Source organism: Hypanus sabinus, chromosome 1 (assembly GCF_030144855.1).
Source record: "Hypanus sabinus isolate sHypSab1 chromosome 1, sHypSab1.hap1, whole genome shotgun sequence".
In the NCBI taxonomy this organism is placed as follows: Eukaryota; Metazoa; Chordata; class Chondrichthyes; order Myliobatiformes; family Dasyatidae; genus Hypanus; species Hypanus sabinus.
The window spans coordinates 14,825,360-14,846,866 of record NC_082706.1 but is presented as its reverse complement, the minus strand read 5'-3'; the positions used below and the strand labels follow the sequence as shown (position 1 = coordinate 14,846,866).

At 44.6% G+C, this 21,507-nt stretch overlaps 1 protein-coding gene across 3 annotated transcripts in view; it reads right to left on the bottom strand.

Annotated features, from left to right (window-relative positions):
- Positions 1–21,507, bottom strand: part of LOC132391583 (G protein-coupled receptor kinase 5-like) — a 198,358-nt gene that overhangs the window by 37,509 nt on the left and 139,342 nt on the right. For 2 of the 3 annotated variants that reach the window (XM_059964963.1, XM_059964972.1), the window contains 4 exons: positions 20,107–20,184; positions 8,859–8,959; positions 2,896–2,988; positions 627–690 (listed from right to left, as the gene is read on the bottom strand). In XM_059964963.1, coding sequence (XP_059820946.1) covers positions 627–690; positions 2,896–2,988; positions 8,859–8,959; positions 20,107–20,184 — 336 coding nt within the window. The remainder of the gene's footprint in view (positions 1–626; positions 691–2,895; positions 2,989–8,858; positions 8,960–20,106; positions 20,185–21,507) is intronic. The other variant, XM_059964981.1, reaches the window with a different exon arrangement.

Here is a 21,507-nt window from a genome sequence, read left to right as displayed (position 1 = left end):
AAATTGCCAAGAACGACCATGGTCATGAGACCATGATAGCCCATATCATATGACACTGCACATAACGATGAATATGACTCAAACAGACACTATCCCTTCTCCTCAGGGGTAAGCTAGAAAGGGACAATAAACATAGGCCTTGCAACAATGACCCCACTTCAAGAAAGACCAAAGTACAAACTTCACTGCTTTACTCTGCCTTCTGTTAGAACTTATTCTGGATTTAGGGTGTACAGCAAAACATTAACTTCACCAACTAATCTTCAGATCTGGATATGGACTGCAGATTAAATTTAAAATGCAACTCTGGATAATGAGTTTTTAGAACTGTGAAAATAGCAGTTAATTGTTAAACCTGACATTGTTGATTAACGCTGTCTGGAGCATGCGTGCAAAGAAAGAGATGTGAAAGTTATATGTAATTCATGGCATTGTAGGTACGTTGTAACTATAGAATTGTCCTTTGACCTTGAGCATATAAAATTCATGCAATATTGGGTCAAAGATGACTCTTCTTCCAAAACGGTCTCAATATGCTTTGACCTTGGCCATCTATCACCTTTCTTTGTACTAATGCATTGGAGACAATCCACAATCTCCCAGCCTTAATGGGTGATGACACTCACCTCTCCAAATCCTCCTTTTCCCAGAACCCTGTATTGTCTGAAAGTATCTTTGGTGATGGGTTGCCTGAAGAACACACAAGGAAGAACAAAGTCATTGTTGCAACGCTATGAAGATTTCACTTTCCTGTTGACTGTAATCCAAGTGAAGATAGGCAGTGGATGACTACTGTAGAGACTTCAACAAGACAAAGAATGAAAATCCCAATGGAATTGTATCCAACACCACACTCATAGGAGTTCTGGGTTTGACTTTAGTGCTGAATTTGCACTGCTGATGAAGGCCACAGAGACCATGGTTGAATGAGAGCAAGACACACAAAATGCTCGAGGAATTCAGCAAGTCAGGCAGCATCTAAGGAGGGGCTAAGACTAATAATTGGGACTGGAAAGGAAGAGGGCAGATGTCAGAATAAGGATGTGGGTTGGGGGGTGGAGTACAAGCTTGCAGGTGATGAATGACACCAGGCGAGGCAAAGGGGGTGATGATATGAGAAGCTGGGAAGTGAAAAGTGGAAGGCGTAAAGGGCTGAAAGTAGTCAAAATCTAATAAGGAGGGGACTGCAGACCATGGAAAAAAGGGAAGGAAATGGGCAACCAGAGGGAGGTGATGGGCAGGTCATGAGGGCAAAAACAGAGAAGGGATGAAAGGTCAACAAGAATGGGGAATAGAAAAAGGGAAGTGCAAAACAGAGAGAAATGGTTACTTGGAAGTTAGAGAAATTGATGTTCGTGCCATCAGGTTGGAGACTGCCCAAGCAAAGTATGAGAGGTTGCTCCCTTAAAACAGAGTTTGGCCTCATCGTGGAAGTAATGGACAGACATGATGGTAATGGAATGAGAAGTCAAAAAGAAATGGATATCCACCGGGAGGTCATGGCTATTACAGCAGACAGAGCAGAGGAGCTCAATGAAATGGTTGAGAATTATTTTAGATTCAGATTGAAGGCAACACCAATTCAGGAGCAAAATGGTTAAATTCAACCCTCCCAAGGCTGCACTTACAGAGCATCGTGTTGAAACTTTGCAGACGCTGCATCACCAGACACACATTCAGCAACATTCGCCACTGACTCTACCCCACTCTCTGCCCTTTCAACCCCCACCCTCAGGTCTGCTCATTGGCCAGAGCTTCTCTGAAAAAGGGCTTCAGGAGACCAATAAATTAACCCCATAAATTAGCCCCATTCACCACCAGAATCACAGTGTTAGAATTCCACCCACCAACTGTGTCTGCACCAAGTGTGAATGAATGGGTTTGTTCTTAATCTCATATGTTTCTAATCTCTCACTAATGTATCTACCTCCATTTAAATACATATGGAGCGGATTGCAACACCTCAGTTAGAAGATTTCATTAATTCTTTCGCCCTGAAGAACGGTCAGCCGTTCAGAGAGATCTAGCTGGTTAAGGACAGACCTAATGTAGTAAAGCTCCATCATCTCTCAAGATCATCACATAAAGGAGCAGAATTAGGCTTCTCAGCCCATTGAGTCTTGGCCAGTTGTTTTTGGCCTCCATCCTATTCTCCTACCTGCTCTCTATAACCTTCAGCACCTCCCCCTCAACCAATCAAGACATATCAATCACTACCTTAAATACACCCACTGACTTGGAGTCCACGGCCCTACATGGCAATGAATTCCACAGATTTGCCACCCTCTGGCTAAAGCAACTTCTCCTCATCTCAGTTCCGAAGGGACTTCCCTTTTATTCTGAGGCTGCGCCCTCAGATCCAATCTCTCCTACTAATGGAATCAATTGTCTCCACATCACTCTATTCAGGCCTTTCAGTATTCAGTAGGATCATAACCACACTACCACCCCCACCACCCTTCTGAACTCCATTGAGTACCAGCCCAGAGGCACCAAACACTCCTCATACATTAAAGTCTTTCATTCCTGAAAGCACTCGTGATCCTCCTCTGGAACTTCTCCAGAGTCAACTCTTTTTCTTAGATTTAGGGCACAAGACTGCTCCTAATATTCCAAAATGTACTCTTTCTATCAACCTTATAAACCCCACATAGTACATTCTTGCCTTTACATTCTTGCCCTCTCTAAATGAAGAGCATGGCATCTGCCTTCCTTACTACCAACTCAACCTGCAAGACGAGACCTCAAGATGTATGACTGAGATCAGTGACCACGCATCTTCTTTTCTTGTCATCTCCCAACGCTCAGGCACAGTGTAAAAGTGATGCAAAAGCCTTGGCCTGATTCCAAGGGGGAGACAGATAGCAGTAAGTCAAGGCAAATCACCATTCTTACCTCTCCAACCATTTCCACTGCAGAAATCGATCAAAGTACATGCTTTCTTGGTAATTCGTGAACGGCTCTCCGCTGAGGTACTGATGAGGGCCCCTAGTCCAAACGAACAAGGCAACATTTAGATTGCTCAGAAAGCTGATCTGCATAAAATAACTAAAGATGGTTTGCTCAAAACCAAAGGGCTAGATCATGCACACCAATAATCCTTCACCAAGACAGGTATCGACAAGGAGCTTTCATGTACAGGTCCTGCCTTTTCTCCCCGCGCAGCAGAGCCAAGATCTCATACTCAACACGATTCTTCCATTTCTTACTGAACTATCTCCTCAAGTACAACTACTGGATCCATAAGGCATTAAGAGATGGGAACAAATTAGCTCATTTGGCCCAACGAGTCTGCTCCACCATTCCATCATGGCTGATTTATTATCCCTCCCAACCCCATTCTCCTTCCTTCTCCTCATAATCTTCAAGCAGCCTTATTAATCAAGAACCCATCAACCTCCTCTTTAAATATGTCCAATGACTTGTCCTCCACAGACATCTGCGGCAAGGCGGTGCCCTCAGGTCAGGGACTTCCCCACTATAGGAAACATCCTCCCCACATCCATTCTATCTAGGCCTTGCAATATTCAATAGGATTCAATGAGACTCCCCCCCAACCCCATTCCTCAGAACTCCAGTGTCTACCGGCCCCAAGCCATCAAATGCTCTTTGCTCACTTGCTTTCCAAAATTTCCCTTCAATTTTGCTCACTTACCTTGACCGCAGCAATCCATGATTCAGGAAGCAGGAGAACATTGAGACTACCAAACAACAATGACACAAGAGACTGGAAACCAGATCCCTCATACCTCCATCAGAAAAGTAAATCACCATCTTTTCCCCCCATACCATTGGAGACACTTCCTCTCTGATGGGATTGGGGGCTGTTGGCAAGACCCCCATTTAATGCTCATCATTTCACTGTTCTTGAAAGGATAGCATTACATTTCCATTTTACCTCAGCCAGATCACCAACTGCATGTCACAGCAATGCACAATCGCAGCTGAGGTATCAGTGCAGAAGGCAACTGTCACCAATGCTACGTTTAGGATGAAATGCTGAACAAAAGTTCTCAGCTGCCTGTCCAGGTGGTCACAACATTGCAAGTCGTTTTTTTAAAAGAAGGTTGTTCTGGAATTTTGTCCACAGTCCCTCCCTTGGACCAAGAACAAACTTAAATTTACAGTCACCTTTTAAATTTGCAGTCACCTTCCTGCATAAACTGGCTAACAAGTTATTACCATTAGTAAGTATGCCGATGATACTAAGGTAGGAGGTGTTGTGGATAATGAGGTGGGTTTTCAAAGCTTGCAGGGAGATTTATGCCGGTTAGAAGAATGGGCTGAACGTTGGCAGATGGAGTTTAATGCTGAGAAGTGTGAGGTTCTACATTTTGGCAGGAATAATCCAAATAGAACATACAGGGTAAATGGTAGGGCATTGAGGAATGCAGAGGAACAGAGAGATCTAGGAATAACAGTGCATAGTTCCCTGAAGGTGGAGTCTCATGTAGATAGGGTGGTGAAGAAGGCTTTTGGAACGCTGGCCTTTATAAATCAAAGCATTGAGTACAGAAGTTGGGATGTAATGTTAAAATTGTACAAGGCATTGGTAAGGCCAAATTTGGAATATTGTGTACAGTTCTGGTCACCGAATTATAGGAAAGATATCAATAAATTAGAGAGAGTGCAGAGACGATTTACTAGGATGTTACCTGGGTTTCAGCACTTAAGTTACAGAAAAAGGTTGAACAAGTTAGGTCTCTATTCATTGGAGCGTAGAAGGTTGAGGGGGGGATTTGATCGAGGTATTTAAAATTTTGAGAGGGATAGATAGAGTTGACGTGAATAGGCTGTTTCCATTGAGAGTAGGGGAGATTCAAACGAGAGGACATGATTTGAGAGTTAGGGGGCAGAAGTTTAAGGGAAACACGAGGGGGTATTTCTTTACTCAGAGAGTGATAGCTGTGTGGAATGAGCTTCCTGTAGAAGTAGTAGAGGCCAGTTCAGTTGTGTCATTTAAGGTAAAATTGGATAGGTATATGGACAGGAAAGGAGTGGAGGGTTATGGGCTGAGTGCGGGTAGGTGGGACTAGGTGAGATTAAGAGTTCGGCACAGACTAGGAGGGCCAAGATGGCCTGTTTCCGTGCGGTGATTGTTATATGGTTATATGGTTATTCAACCAAAATGCTGGAAGAACTCAGCAGGTCAGGCAGCATCTATGGAGAAGAGTAAATATTTGACATTTCGGGCTGAGGCTATTTACTCTTTTCCATAGATGCTGCCTGGCCTTCTGAGCTCCTCCAGCATTTTGTGTGTGTTGCTTTGGATGTCCAGCATCTGCAGATCTTCTCCTGTTTGCATTTGCCCTTCAAGCATCAGGCTCCTGAACCAGCGTGGACATCTTCTGTCACTGAAACACTGAACTGATCATGGAGCACAGCCTAAGGACTCTGTAGCTCATGTTCTCAGTATTGTTTATTTATTAATTATTATTACTAGTTTATTTTTTGTATTTGTGCATTTTGTCTTCTTTTGCAATTGGTTGCTTGTCGGTCTCTGAAAAGTTTTTCATTGACTCCATTGTACTGTGAATGCCTGCAAGAAAGTGAATCTTAGGTAGTATTTGGTAACATATATGTACTTTGACAATAAACTTACTTTGAAATACTGAACCTTGAAGTCCAAAACAAAAAAAAATTAGTGGGTGCACCAGGGGGTGAGTCCCTGGGATAATGTGAGGGGGTTTTGGGTTCCATTTAAAAGCAGGTTTGGACTGTTTGGTGCCCATTATAAGTACAAACTAATTGGAAACCCTTCAGAATTCAATGGAACTGGAGCACTTGGTTGGCTGTTGATTTCTGATTCTGGTTTTTGTGAATAGCGCAAAGCAAAATCTGTCCCTGTTTTGAATTGAGCCGGGGATATAATACACCACACACGTAGGCACAGTTGCACGCACATACATGAACTCATGCAGGTCCAATCTGCACACACAGTCAGTGGCCACTTTATTAGGTACACCCGTACACCTGCTCGTTAATACAAACATCTAATCGGCCAATCGTGTGGCAGCAGCTCAATGCATAAAAGCATACAGTCATGGTCAAGAGGTTCAGTTGCTGTTCAAACCAAACATCAGAACTGGGAAGAAATGTGATCTGGGTGACTTTGACATGGTGCCAGATGGGGTGACTTGAGTATCCTTGAAACTGCTGATTCCCTAGGATTTCCATTCACAAGTCTCCAGAGTTTATAGAGAATGGTGCAAAAAAACAAAAGACACCACTTTGTCAATGAGAGGAGAATGGCCAGGCTGGTTCAAGGGGACAGTAACTCTAATAACCACACGTTACAGCAGTGGCGTGCAGAAGAGCATCTCTTAACGTACAACACTTTGAAACTTGAAAGTGGATGGGCTACAGAAGCACAAGACTGAGGACATACAATCACTGGCCATTTTATTAGGTGCATATTTGTGTGCAGGCAAACCCTCAGACACATACCCCACCACACACGTCTGTTCATGCAGACTTGCACTCACATACTTGTTTGAGTACACACACACACATACACGTGTGAGAAATAAGTTAATTAGACATAGTGCTTCACAGATGTCCCTGAACTAAGTCTAGCGATATGTTCGGGTTATGAGCAAGTCTTGTTTCTGAGCAACAGAACAGACAGGTCACAGTGCATCTTTCCCACATATGGTGAAGAATGAGCTCACTAGGCAAACTACAATGAGTTCCCTCATCTCGGAGGCATTGCTTTATGAATCCAGCTCAAACCTGGAGGACAGAAGTCTTTTTACTCCAACAGCCAAAGTGTGGGAGTTTCCATCGGCATCTAGAACTGACTTAGAAAAGCCTAGCACTACCTCGGACTATCTCTCTCTCCCACACACACACACACAAAACTTTCGTTAAAGTTCAAAAGTTCACAAGTAAATTTATTATCAAAGTGCATATACGTCATCATATGCAACCCTGAGACTAATTTTTCTTGTTGGCATTATCAATAAATTTATAGAATAATGATCATAACAGAATCGTTATAGGACTGTCCAACTTAGGTGTGTTCACTTGGCATTTAAATTATATATAAGACCATAAGATATAGGAGCAGAATTAGGCCATTTGGCCCGTTGAGTCTGCTCCGCCACTTCATCATGGCTGATTCCTCAGGCCCAATCTCCTTCCCTCAAGCCCTGATTAATCAAAAATCCATCAACTTCTGCCTTAAATATACCCAATGACTTGGCCTCCACATTCACCTGTGGTAACGAATTTATGTTCGTTTTAATTTATGTTCATTTAAGTTTCTGTTAACTTCTGTTTGTAACAGAGTGCTGCAGCTTCAAAGCGCTAATTTTCATGGCATTTATACTCTAAGACAATAAACTTGAACTTGGAATTTGAATCTGCGGTATACTGGTATGAAACCATGATTTGTACTTAGACACCTCAGGGATTGTGGCAGAGGGTGTGCCTTCATAATGGTATTGGAGAATTCTCTCCAATCCTTTAAAGTTTTGCCATAGATCTTAAATATGTGCTAGTCAGGGCAGGCAACGCCTTGTTCAGAAGATGGCATCACAAACAGCACAGACCTCTGATGAGAATGCTATGGATTATCAGCCTGCATTATGCGCTCAAGAGGATGGACCAAGCCTTGAATTCATAATCAGAATAACTGAGTTATGGCAAACAGGCTTCTATTCTCAGTCCAACACACAAGGGTTGAACAGTTTCTGAGGCCCACAACTCTGGCACGATGTGGAGTTAGCACATTCAACCTATTACCGCATGTGTTTCCTCTGACGTTCCCACAGGGTTTGTGGATTAGCGGCTCCTATAAATTCTCCCTAATGCATAGATGTGCGATAGAGTGTGGGAACAGTCATTGTGAATATAGGGAGAATTAAATAAGATTCATGGAAGTGATTCTTCTATGGCAAGGGTTCCCAACCTGGGCTCCATGGATCTCTTGCACAGCACTTTACAGTACAAGTGACCCAGGTTCAATTCCCGCCACTGTCCATAAAGAGTCCCCTTACATTCTCCTCGTGACCGTGTGGGTTTCCTCCCACAGTCCAAAGACATACTGGCTAGTAGGTTCATTGGTCATTGTAGATTGTCCTGTGATCAGGCTAGGGTTAAATCGGGGATTGTTGGGCAGCATGGCTCCCCGGGCTGGAAGGGCCTATCCCATACTGTATCTCAATAAATGAATCAATGCCTGGAATCTGGCTATCTTATTGGCTAATTGTTATCAATGGAATTTCTGTCATCTATAGTCTAGTCTGAGAACACCACTACTTCTGGTCTGCTCATCTCTTTGTTCTTGTAACACTCAAATAAACGGCTGTAAGAAACAAGTTTGACTTCCGAGGAACAATCGGATCACAAAAGCATCAGGTTCCAACTCTCTCGGTGAACAAGCGTTCTGGACTGACCGGGAACCAGCGTTTTAGTGGTAATTCAAGAATGTGTTTGTGATACAGCATCAGCATAGTACGGCAAAACACGAAGTAGAATATACAACAGTACAGCACAGGAACAGGCCATTCAGCCCACAATGTTGTGCTGAACCAGCTGAAAGGCAAATCAAAAAACCCCTAAACACTAATCCCTCCTACCGAAACAATGTCTACATCCTTCCATCAATTTTATATCCATGTGCCCATCCAAATGTCTCTTAAAAACCTCTAATGCACGTGCCTCTACCACCAAACCAGGCATCCACCACTCTGAGTAAAAAACTTACCCCTCACATCCCCTTTGAACCTACCCCTAGATGCCACTTCAGAAAGGTCCAGGGGAGCATGCTTTGAAACATTCGAATGCTTGCAGAAGCTCTGTTATAAGTTCCATAAAGCTTGCTCCATTGCAGATGTTGATAAGAGAGTACTTACATTAAACATTCGCTGAAGATCTCTTTACATGGGCCCTTCTCGAGGCTTTCGATGCTCTGCTGGATGCAGGACTTGCTAATTTCGGGCATGTATTCCGGAGACTGGGAGGAATGAAAAAGGTAAGTGGTTTAAGAGCAAAATCACCTGTGTCGACACAGGACAAGGTATCCTACACAAGGTATCCAGCTAGACCAAGTAAAACTCAACATTGTCTGAATGTAAATCTCAGCAGCCATTGGAGATGGAAAATGCTGGTTTGGATTCATAGAGGGGATTTTTCACCTCCTGTACATCAAAGATCAACTTTATTTACTATATACTCAGTGACTACAGTATTAGGTACACCTGTATACCTGCTTGTAAATGCAAAATATCTAATCAGCCAATCACGTGGCAGCAACTCCATGCATGAAAGCACACAGGCAAGGTCAAGAGGTTCAGATGTTGCTCGGACCAAACATCAGAATGGGGAAGGAATGCGATCTAAATGACTAATAAAATGGCCACTGAGGGTCTGACGAATAAAGTTGACCTTTGACGCGCAGGAGGTGAAAAAATCCCCCTCTGAATCCAAACCAGAATTGCCCGTTTCCGGTGGCTGGTGGATTTACAATGGGACAACGTTGAGGAGTTTTACTTGTCTAGCAGAGTGAGTAAAATGTATTAGGAGTTTACTGTGGAATGCTGGCATCGCATGCAACAAAAAGTGAGAACATTCAACAAATACTTGGAATAAAAAATTAGATAAAAATAAAGTTAAAGTCCAGATATGGAATAAAATGTGCATAAATACATAAATATGCATGTATTTACAATGTAAATAGCATTATAAAAAGATGAGCAACCGGCTAACAAGAAAGATACTTCCCAGAATGTTAAACAATTATCTTGTTTAATTTTTCCGCTCCAGAGATATGAATGTTTACATAACATCACTCAGGATCTACCAAAGTGTTTCAAGGTCATGCTGTTTGACTAATACTACCTCAGACAGCCAATTTACAGTGAGTTCCTAGAAGCAGCAATGAGATAAATGCCGGGTAAATCTGTAACGTGTGATCTTGACTTTGGAAAGGACAGACCGTGATAAGGAAGGATTGCCTCTTCCTCTCAGAGAATGAGATGGAATATCTTATATCCTTCTGAGTGGGCAGATATCTGTGTCTCAGGTCATTAAAGGGACAGGCACCTTCACCACATATTAACATACAAAAATTATCAGCAGCATAGATAGAGTAGAGGACAATAAATTCTTCTTCAAGGATCGAGGCATGTTTATTATTACACTGCGCAGTATACAACTCTGAGATTCGTCTTCTCCAGACAGCCACGAAACAAAGAAAACGATGGAAGTGGAAAGAAAAGCATCACCCCCTCCTCCACGCACAAAAAAATCATGCAGATGGCACCAAGAATGTTCAACTCCAACACCCCGTCACACAAAGGGCAACAAGAACATCAAACTCCAACACCCTGTCACGCAAAGGACAAGAACATCAAACTCCAACACCCCCTCACATAAATGACAAGAACATCAAACTCCAACACCCCCTCACGTAAATGACAACAAGAACGTCAAACTCCAACACCCCCTCACGTAAATGACAACAAGAACGTCAAACTCCAACACCCCCTCACGTAAATGACAACAAGAACATCAAACTCCAACACCCCGTCACGCAAATGACAAGAACATCAAACTCCAACACCCCCTCATGTAAATGACAACAAGAACATCAAACTCCAACACCCCGTCACGCAAATGACAAGAACATCAAACTCCAACAACCCCTCACGTAAATGACACCAAGAACATCAAACTCCAACACTTCCTCACATAAATGACACCAAGAAAATCAAACTCCAACACCCCCTCATGTAAATGACAACAAGAACATCAAACTCCAACACCCCCTCACGTAAATGACAACAAGAATGTCGAACCCCTAAGAGCAGGCGGCATAGGTTTGAGTTGAGGAGTAAGAGGTATAAAGGGGAACTGGGGAGGAATATTGCCACCCAGAGGGTTGTTCAAATTTGGAGTGTGCTGCTACAGAAGGTGGTGAGACCAGGTGCACTCGTAAAACTGAGCAGCACTCGAATTGCCAAAATGAGTGGGCCGGTAAATAGAATCTGTAATAAACAGGTAGAATCGGAATCAGATTTAATGTCATTTGGCATATGTTGTTTGCCAAGCAAATGAGTTGAAAGTGAAAAAGGATTTAAAGAGTAGCTTTGTTAGATGTACAGTGGAACTTCGAAACACACAGTTAAGTGTATTGTTTGAGTCAACAACCAACGCCGTCCGTGGATGTACTGGGGACAGCCCGCAAAAATGTTGCCACGTTTCTGGCGCCATCATCGCACCACGACTAATCCCAACCCGCACGTTTTTTTGTAATGTGAAAGGAAACCCACGCTGTCATGAGGAAAATGTACAAACTCCTTACAGAGAGCGGCAAGAACCAAATCTCGATGGCTGATTGCTGGAGCTGTGAAGCGTTAAGCTAACTGCTACCCTACGCTGAGTTGTTGAAGGTGAAGCCATCCAGGCAACTGGAGAATATTCTGACCCTCATGACATGCTGGTAGGTGATGGATTAGTTAAGGTGTAAAGAGGTGATTCTCACTGCGATATGCGGAGTCTCTGAACTACCCTAGTACCTGGTTCAGAGGAGCTTTTGAATAAATCACACTTGAACGTCAAAATTAAATGGTTCAACCCTTCTTGCTGGAGATGGCCATTGCCTGGTACCTTTGTGTCACTTGTTACATACCCCGTGGGTATCTTGTGACTGTCTTATGACCATGATGTAATTGAGTATCTGGTGATGTAAAAGTCTTGTGATGATGCGGTGATGTAATTTCCCGCCAGTGTGAGGTCACATGATGTAATTTTCCCGGCAGTGAGAGGTCATGTGATGGCTGTTTCAACAGGTATAAAACGGGAAAGCCTTGCTCTGACTCAGGTTAGTTTGTGGTTTAATTCATCAGTTACTCCATTTTATTAAGCCTCATGACGCAGTTTTGTTTTAAAGTTGAGTTTTAATTTCTATCTTAAGTCTCAAAGGTTATTGCCGGCAGTTTCGCCACAATGCTGCCAGTTTAGTCCAGTCAGAGAGTGAAGAATTTATCGAAGTACGGAGACCCTAAGGATTGAGTAAAGTTGGTGTCGTTGGCGGTAATACAGGATCGACCTTATTGAATCCTCGTTCAGAAGGTAGTGACCTGCATCTGAGATAACCCCTGCTTTGTGAGAGAAGAAAGGGTTTGCAGTGTTCATTCGCCAAGGAAACGGTCAGTTATTTTAAGCCGTTTTTATTTCCTTTGTCGTAAATCCTTCAGGCAAGGCATATTTCGGCTGGGATCAGCAGTAACATCACGTCGTCGAGGAATTTGTTGCTTCAGGAAAGTCTCTCTTAATTGATTGTATAAATCACCTGGACTTTTGCATTTTTCGCTTTAAGAACTGTTTGAGTTGCCATATAGCAGTTAACTTCCGGTTAAGTTAGTTGTTTGTTTACTTTTCATTTTTTATTGAGCAGTGTTTAATAAATGTTTTATTTGTTTTTTAAAAAAACCTGTCTCAATTCTATATTCCTTGTTGCCGTATTGTAACACAGTAATGTTAACTACCGCTTATCAACATGCCTGAATGCTGTCAAGGTGCAGTGCTTAATCTCTGCTCTTCCACACTCCCCAACCAGTGGAAGTAGTTTCTCTGAGGAAGATGGCCAGCAGGTAGACAAGGTAATTTAAATGCTGGGCCAGATGGACTGAAAAGGCAGGGTTCCGAGACCGGAGACAAGGGTTGAGCCGGTTCTTCTCTGCTCTCCTCAGCGCTGAGGCTTTGTCGTACCCCGGATGCTCGGGGTTTAGTATCACGGCAATTTGCCTCTATGTGAGGGACTGAGACTATGGGCCAACTCTGGTTGCCCCTAGCTTCGGGTTCATGCACTCAATTTTGTTCTGAACGCTGATGCTTGCTTTATTGTTTGCATGACTTGTTTTGATCTACTTTCTCTCTGTGCATTGGGTGTTGGACTTTTTTTAAAATTAGGTTATTTTGGGTCTCATGTTTTGTGGCTGCCTGTAAGCAAACAAATCTTAATATTGAATTTGAAAAGCAAACACAAGGAAATCTGCAGATGCTGGAAATTCAAACAACACACACAAAATGCTGATGGAATGCAGCAGGCCAGGCAGCATCTATAGGGGGAAGCACTGTTGACGTTTCGGGCCGAGACCCTTCGTCAGGACTAACTGAAAGGAAATAAAGTAAGAGATTTGAAAGTAGGAGGGGGCGGTGAAAATGCGAAATGATGTGGAGGGGGTGAGGTGAAGCTGAGAGCCGGAAAGGTGATTGGCAAAAGGGATACAGAGCTGGAGCAGGGAAAGGATCATGGGACGGGAGGCCTCAGGAGAAAGAGCACCAGAGGGACGGAGAACAGGCAGAGTGAAGGGCAGAAAGAGAGAGAAAAAAAAGGAGGGGGAGAAAACTAAATATATCATTCTTTGACAATAAAATGTACCTTTGAACTTATTTAAAACTTCTTGATGAACTGTCAGGCAACTAAGAAGTCCACTCAATTTCTCTATCTATTCATATTTTCCTTTGCATTTTTGGATTCCACTTTTACATGAGGTAAACCATTCAGGCCATGCTCTCTTCTTGCTGTTGACACTGAGAAGGAGTTACAAAAGCCTTCGGTCCAACTCCACCAGGATCAGGAACAGTTATTACCCTTCAGCCAAACAGGCTCCTGAACCAGCGTGGATAACTTCACTCACCTCAACTCTGAACTAATTCCACAACCCACGCACTCATCTTCAAGGATTCTACAGCTCCTGTTCTCAGTGTTATTCACTTATTATTATTGTTATTACTTGCGTGTCTTCTTTTGCACATTGGCTGTTTGAGAGTTCTGTTTTGTGTGTAGCCTTTAACTGATTCTATTCTATTTCTTTGTCCTACTGTGAACGCCTGCAAGAAAATCAATCTCATAACAGTATATGGTGACATATACGTACTTTGAGGTATAGAGGATGGGGCTTGCATAGACACAGGGAATTGGGACTAACTAGGTGGACGAGTTGGATGCTGTGGACCGATTAGGCCTTAGGGCCTGACTCTGTGCTGTATTGTCTAACTGATGCTATCTGACAGCACAGTAGCATGGACCTTAGCTTAGCTCTACTGTATTACAGGGTCAGCGACCTGGGTTCAGTTCCGCTGTCGTAAGGAGTCTGTGCCTCCACCCCAAGATCGCGTGGGTTTCCTCCAGGCGCCCTGGTTTCCTTCCCCATTCCAAAGATGTACAAGTTAGTAGGCTAATTGATCGTTTGGGTGTAATTGGGCAGCACAGGCATGTTGGGCCACTAGGGCCTGTTGCCTTGCTATAGGATGGCATCCGTTAGTCTCGCGAGACCATGGATCTGGGCCTGGAAAGATTTGCGAGTTTTCTCTCCAGGGCATAGGCCTGGGTAAGGTTGTACGGAAGACCGGCAGTTGCCCAAGCAGCAAGTCTTCCCTCTCCATGCCACCGATGTTGTCCAAGGGAAGGGCAAGGGCCGATACAGGTTGGCACCAGTGACGTTGCAGGAGTTGCCCGAACGAGTTGAAGGCAACGTTGGACTGCCTTAGGGACTCCGGCTCTGGATTTGTCCTCAGGGTTTAATCCCGAAGCCTTTCCCATGAGTGGGTATGGCTGCAATCTACCCGATCTCCATCTCCATCGGCCTTGCTATATTTCTAAATAAACAATAAAATAACTAAACTTCACCCAGAAACCTCAGCGAGGGGTGTTGGGAACAAATGAATATTTGCAGCTATAACCATGCTGAATGAGCTCTACAATGTGCTGGAATACCCCTCATTAACCATGTTGGGAGATTCTGAAGCTAATTCCAACCTAGGCCTGTCCTTCACAAAAACAAACCGATGTCCCTTTAATGACTGGAGGAAATCAGTTCATGCAAGTCAACAGCATTTAATATTTCAGGAGGGATCAGCAATTCACTGCCTCTCAGGAAGGAAAATGTCACAGGTCTTCATTTCCCTCAGCATTTATTTTCATTGACTCAGCCTTGGACGATGAACTCGGAACATATGTCAAGGCATCAGGGACCCGCGGGGAGTTCGGAATGGTTGGAGGCAGAATGAAAAGAAAATTTGAGGAAATGGACACAAGAAGTACTGCAGATGCTGGAAATCTAAGGAATACTGATGACCAGAGAGACTTTCAGATCCAGGTCAATGGTAGCCTCAAAAGGGGCAACACAATTTGACAGTGCGGTTAAGAAAAGATGGCATGGCCTGTCTTCAAAGACTGGGGCACACAGAATAAGAGTTGGGACATTATGTCGCAAATTTACAAAATACTAGTTAGGATGTACCTGGAGTATTGTGTGCAATCCCGGCTGCCAGAAGGAAAATTATGATTGCACTGGAGAGAGAGCATTCTAACCAGTTGCGTCACTGTCTGGTATGGAGGGGCATCTGCACAGGATCTCGAAAAACTGCAGAGGGTTGTAAACTCAGACGGCTTCGCCTTCCCAGCAGAGGACAGCGTCAAACAGCGTGCCTCAAAAAGGCACATCCATCATTGAGGACCCCCATCTCCCACGACATGCCCCCTTCGCATTACTACCATCAGATTTCTGAACAGCCAATTAACCCATGAACCCCCCCCTCACTATTTTTGCTCTCTTCTTGCACTACTTATTTTTTTTATAATTTATTGTATATTTTATGTATTGTACTGTCCTGCTGCGTCAAAACAATAAATTTCACAATGCACGTCAATGACAACTGATTCGGATTCAGGAGATTCACCAGGATGCTGCCTGGATTAGAGGACTTCAGAAATGAGGAGGAATTGCAGAGATTTGGTTTGTTTTCCCTGGAGCAGAGGAGGCTGAATGGTGACATAATAAAGGTAAGTAAGATTATGAGAAGTAAAGATAGAGTTATAGGCATCCGTTACTCTCGAGAGACAATGAATTTGTGCCTTGGAAAGTTTCCAGGGCAGGGTTGTATGGGAAACTGACAGTTGCCCATGCTGCAAGTCTCCCCTCTCCACGCCACTGATGTTGTCCAAGGGAAGGGCAAGGGCCGATACAGCTTCTGTATCAGACCAGTGTCATCACAGAGCAATGTGTGGTTAAGTACCTTGCTCAGGGACACAACACGCTGTCTTAGCGGAGGCTCGAACTAGCGACCTTCAGATTACTAGACCAATGCCTTAACCACTTGGCCACGCGCCAACACAAAGATAGAGCAGATCATTAATATTTCCTTCCCCTCTCCCGTGGTATTCATCATCGTTATGTGTTATATCGTATGCTGTGGGCGATCTTGGTCTTTGGAATGTGGGAGGAAACCCACACAGTCACGGGGAGGATGTACAAACTCCTTACAGACAGTGGCAGGATTTGAACCCCCACTGGTGATCGCTGGTGCTGTGGCTGATGGGGTGGAGATACCCCATCTGGCCAGCTCCCTGCACACTTTCCATCCGTGCTGGGTTAAGCGTCAAGCTAGCAACTCGGCCTCGTTAAATGACAGACAACCGCTGAGGAAGTAGCAAAAAAAATGCTGCCCGGTGTGCCACAAGGTGTGAAAAAGAACAACACAGGGTCAGGTGAAGGCATGGGAACATGTTGTACGAGCAGCTGGTGCATATCACAAGTCCTGGTTATGCGACCACTGATGCCAGGCAGATAATCTCGGAAGAGCATTGATAATGGCTGGGGCCACTCGTCTTGTAAAGACACTGCCCGAAGAAGGAGACGTCAAACCACTTCTGTAGAAAAATTTGCCAAAACCAATCAAGGTCAAGACTACGATTGCCCATGTCATATGACGCAGCACGTAATAAAGATGATGATGTTACTTCTCGAATTAGCACACAGAAGGAATTAAACAACTGCAGGATCTCTCCTTGAAAGTAAACAGCCCAATAAATAAACCCCTGCACAATACCTGTACAGTGAAGGCTTAAAGTCAAGCGCAAGATTTAGAGCCAATGGCACAGAATCACATCTCACTTTCTTGATAACTCACTGTGGCTGTTACTAATTACTAGGCAACCTGACAAATTAATGTCTAACATAACACACACAAAATGCTGGAGGGATTCAGCATGCCAGGGAGCATCGACGGAAATGAACAAATAATCGACATTTCAGGCTGAGACCCTTCTTCGGACTGAGAAGGAAGGGGGAAGATGCCAGAATAAAATGGTTGTTGGAGGGGGGAGGAGGCTAGCTGGAAGGTGATAGGTGAAGTCCGGTGGGTGGGAAAGGTCAAGGGTTGGAGAAGAGAGAATCTGATGTGGGAGGACAGAGGACAATAGGAGAAAGGGAACAAGGAGGGGGCATGGGGGAGATAATAGGCAGATGAGAAGTAGAAAAAGATTTCACGACATATGGCAGTGATATTGTGTTATTATGCCAGGGGAGTTTGGAGGAGTGGGGAATGGTGGCGGGAGGAGTAGGGGATTTGTTTACTGGAAGGAGAAATCATGCCGTCAGGTTGGAGGTTACCTAGACAGAATATAAGGCGTTGCTGTTGCTCCTCCGCCCTGAGGATGGCCTCATCTTGGCACGAGGGGGCCATGGACCAACACGTAGGAATGGGAACAGGCATTGTGATTAAAATGTGTGGGCACCAGGAAGTCCAGCTTACAGCGGGTGGTGCAGAGGTGCTCGATGAAGCAATCCTCAATTTACACTGTGATTTAAACTTAGATGTAATCAAGATGGTTGACTGTTTCAATCCCTGTCTGTAAAGCGGCCAAACAAAAGCTCCAAGTTATCAGCAGCAAACACTTGTACAGCATTTTACTTATCACCGGTGGAAACCTTCCGCAAATAGAGGTAAGATGATTGACAGCACAATAAAGAAATGGCCGCCCTCAGCTATCCCGTGTACAACAGACTTCCCGCACCCTTGTTCCGTGGCCGTGGTGCATGAGGGAAAAATCAGAATTCAGGTTTAATATCACTGCCATATGTCGTGAAATGTGTTAGCTTTGCGACAGCATTATAATGCAGTACATAGTAATAGAAGAAAAATACTGAATTACACAAAGTATATAATAGTTAAATAAGTAGTGCAAAAAAAAAGACAAAGAAGTAGTGAGGTAGTGTTTGTGGATTCAATGTCCATTCAGAAATCTGATGGCAGAGGGGATGAAGCTGTTCCTGAATCATTGTGCCTTCAGGCTCCTGTACCTCCTACCTGATGGTAGCACTGAGATCAAGGCATGCCCTGGGTGTTGGGGGTCCCTAATGATGGATGCCCCCTTTTTTGAGGCATCGTTCCTTAAAGATGTCCTGGATACTATGGAGGATAGCGCCCATGATGGAGCAAACTAATTAATGAGGGAAAATTCATTGGGGCTATTTTGTTTTAGAATGAAATTCTTCCAGTTCTAGATGCCAGGGGAGTTTGGGGGGTGGGTAGTGCAGCAGAGAGTTATACGGGATATGCTGCAATCTGTAACGTCGGAACAGTGAACTGTTGGCCTCCCCTCCCGCTGTGGCAGGAGCGATGTCTCTCTCTCTCTCCCTCCCTCGTTAGCGAGAGTGAGAGCCTGTCCGAGATGTCGAAGTGTTGCGATGGACAGTAGTTTTTGAAGGAGTGGTTTTTTGTGGTCTCTGGAGGCTTGCTATTGTGGCAAGGTCGGTAGGGGGGTCGATGATTTTGCTGGAGCAAGTGGGGGGGGGTTGATGACTTTGCTGGAGCAAGTGAGGGGGTGATGATTTTGCTGGAGCAAGTGGGGGGGGTTGATGATTTTGCTGGAGCAAGTGGGGGGGGTGATGATTTTGCTGGAGCAAGTGGGGGGGGTGATGATTTTGCTGGAGCAAGTGGGGGGTTTGATGACTTTGCTGGAGCAAGTGGGGGGGGGTTTGATGATTTTGCTGGAGCAAGTGAGGGGGGTTTGATGATTTTGCTGGAGCAAGTGGGGGGGGGGTTTGATGATTTTGCTGGAGCAAGTGGGGGGGTTGATGATTTTGCTGGAGCAAGTGGGGGGCTTCGATGATTTTGCTGGAGCAAGTGGGGGGGTTGATGAATTGCTGGAGCAAGTGGGGGGGTTTAATGATTTTGCTGGAGCAAGTGGGGGGCATTGATTATTTTGCTGGAGCAAGTGAGGGGGTGATGATTTTGCTGGAGCAAGTGGGGGGGTTTGATGATTTTGCTGGAACAAGTGGGGGGGTTTGATGATTTTGCTGGAGCAAGTGGGGGGTTTTGATGACTTTGCTGGAGGAAGGGGGGGTTTGATGATTTTGCTGGAGCAAGTGAGGGGGGTTGATGATTTTGCTGGAGCAAGTGAGGGGGGTTGATGATTTTGCTGGAGCAATTGAGGGGGGGTTGATGATTTTGCTGGAGCAAGTGAGGGGGGGTGGATGACTTTGCTGGAGCAAGTGGGGGGGTTGATGATTTTGCTGGAGCAATTGAGGGGGGGTTGATGACTGCTGGAGCAAGTGAGGGGGGTTGATGACTTTGCTGGAGCAAGTGGGGGGGTTGATGATTTTGCTGGAGCAAGTGGGGGGGTTGATGATTTTGCTGGAGCAATTGAGGGGGGGTTGATGATTTTGCTGGAGCAAGTGGGGGGGTTGATGAATTGCTGGAGCAAGTGGGGGGGTTTAATGATTTTGCTGGAGCAAGTGGGGGGCATTGATTATTTTGCTGGAGCAAGTGAGGGGGTGATGATTTTGCTGGAGCAAGTGGGGGGGTTTGATGATTTTGCTGGAACAAGTGAGGGGGGGTGGATGACTTTGCTGGAGCAAGTGGGGGGGTTGATGATTTTGCTGGAGCAATTGAGGGGGGGTTGATGACTGCTGGAGCAAGTGAGGGGGTTTGATGACTTTGCTGGAGCAAGTGGGGGGGGTTGATGATTTTGCTGGAGCAAGTGGGGGGGTTGATGATTTTGCTGGAGCAATTGAGGGGGGGTTGATGATTTTGCTGGAGCAAGTGGGGGGGTTGATGATTTTGCTGCTGCTTGCTTGTGGGAGGGGGAGGGGAACTAGAGGGTTCTAACATTGTTCTGTCATTCATTCTTAGGGTTTAATTTTTCTGTTTTGTGGATGTCTGTGAAGAGTAAGGATTTCAGCTTGTACACTGTATACTTTGTCTGATATTAAATTGAAACACTGAACACTGAAACTTGCTCAGATTTCTGTGTGGGACACTTGTGGATGAATGAGGCTCGGATGGATTTACCCTCCATACGATCCTTACCTCCTCAGTAAGAAATCTCCGAATGACCTCATTGGCCTTCTCCTTCCTCTTTTCATCCGGTGTCACTTCATAATCTGCCTGGAGACAAAAGAGTGTTGAGCAGTTACAGCCTGAGGATTGACTGCTCACATTCAACCATTAAACCACGGCTGAATCCTTTAACCTCATAACCCTTAACCCTTCTTAGCAATCAAGATCCCACCACTGCCTTAAATACAAGGATTTGGCCTTCATCGACCTCTGTGACAATGAATTCCTCTGACTGGATGCCATCGGGCTGAAGAAATTCCTTCTCATCTCAGTTTTAAAGTGATATTCCTTTACTTTGAGGCTGTGGCCTCAGATTGAAGACTCTCCTACTTGGGGGTGACATAGCACTTCGCTTTATAGTGCCAGTGACCCAGTAAAGTGTCCTGTGATTAGGCTAGGGTTGAATCGGGGAATCACTGGACGGTGTGGCTCAAAAGCCCAGAGAGACCTATTCCACGCTGCATGTCAAAAAATAAATAACGCAAACATATTCTCTATGACCACCTTGTCCAGATCTTTCAGCATCCAATAATTCTCAATGCAATTCCCCTCCCCACACATCCTTCTGAATTCCAATGAGAACATGCACAGCGATATTAAACATCCCTCATATGTTAAGTCTTTCATTCCCAGGAATCTCCTTTGAACCCTCTCAAGGGCCAGCACATCCTTCCTTTGATATGGATCCCAAAATTGCACACAAAATTCCAAATGTAGTCTGACCAAAGCCTTACAATTCTTGCTTTTATACTCTATTCATGTTGGAATGAGTTCTGACATTGCATTTGCTCAGGGGTGCAGTGTTGGTCGGAGTGCACCCAGCACGTCTTTAAGAAAAAAGCTGAACTAAACAAGCTAATTAGTTAGGTGCCACCCAGTGGTTTGAGTATCTCAGAAACTGCTGATCTCCCAGGATTTTTACGCACACCAGACTCTGGAGTTTACAAAGAATGGTGCCAAAAACAAAAAAAGCATCCAGCGAGTGGATTTAACAAGATGTTTTCGCTCACAGAACAGCCATTCGCTGGATGGTTTTTGGTTTTGGCACCATTCTTTGTAAACTCCGGAGTCTGTCCTGCGTAAAATTCCCAGGAGTTCGGCAGTTTCTGAGTTACTCAAGTCACCCTGGGCGTTACCTAATTAATTAGCTTGTTTAGTTTGGCTTTTTTCTTGAAGATGTGCCGGGTGCGCTCCGGCTAATACTGCACCCCTGCATTGGCTTCCTTTACCACAGGTTCCACCTGCGTGCTAACCTTGCAGGAACCCTGAACAAGGACCCCCGAGTCCCTTCACACCTCTGATTTCTGAATTCTCCCCCTTTTACTGTAGGAAGTAGGGTATTTTTTTAATCTTCCTACTGAGATACATAAC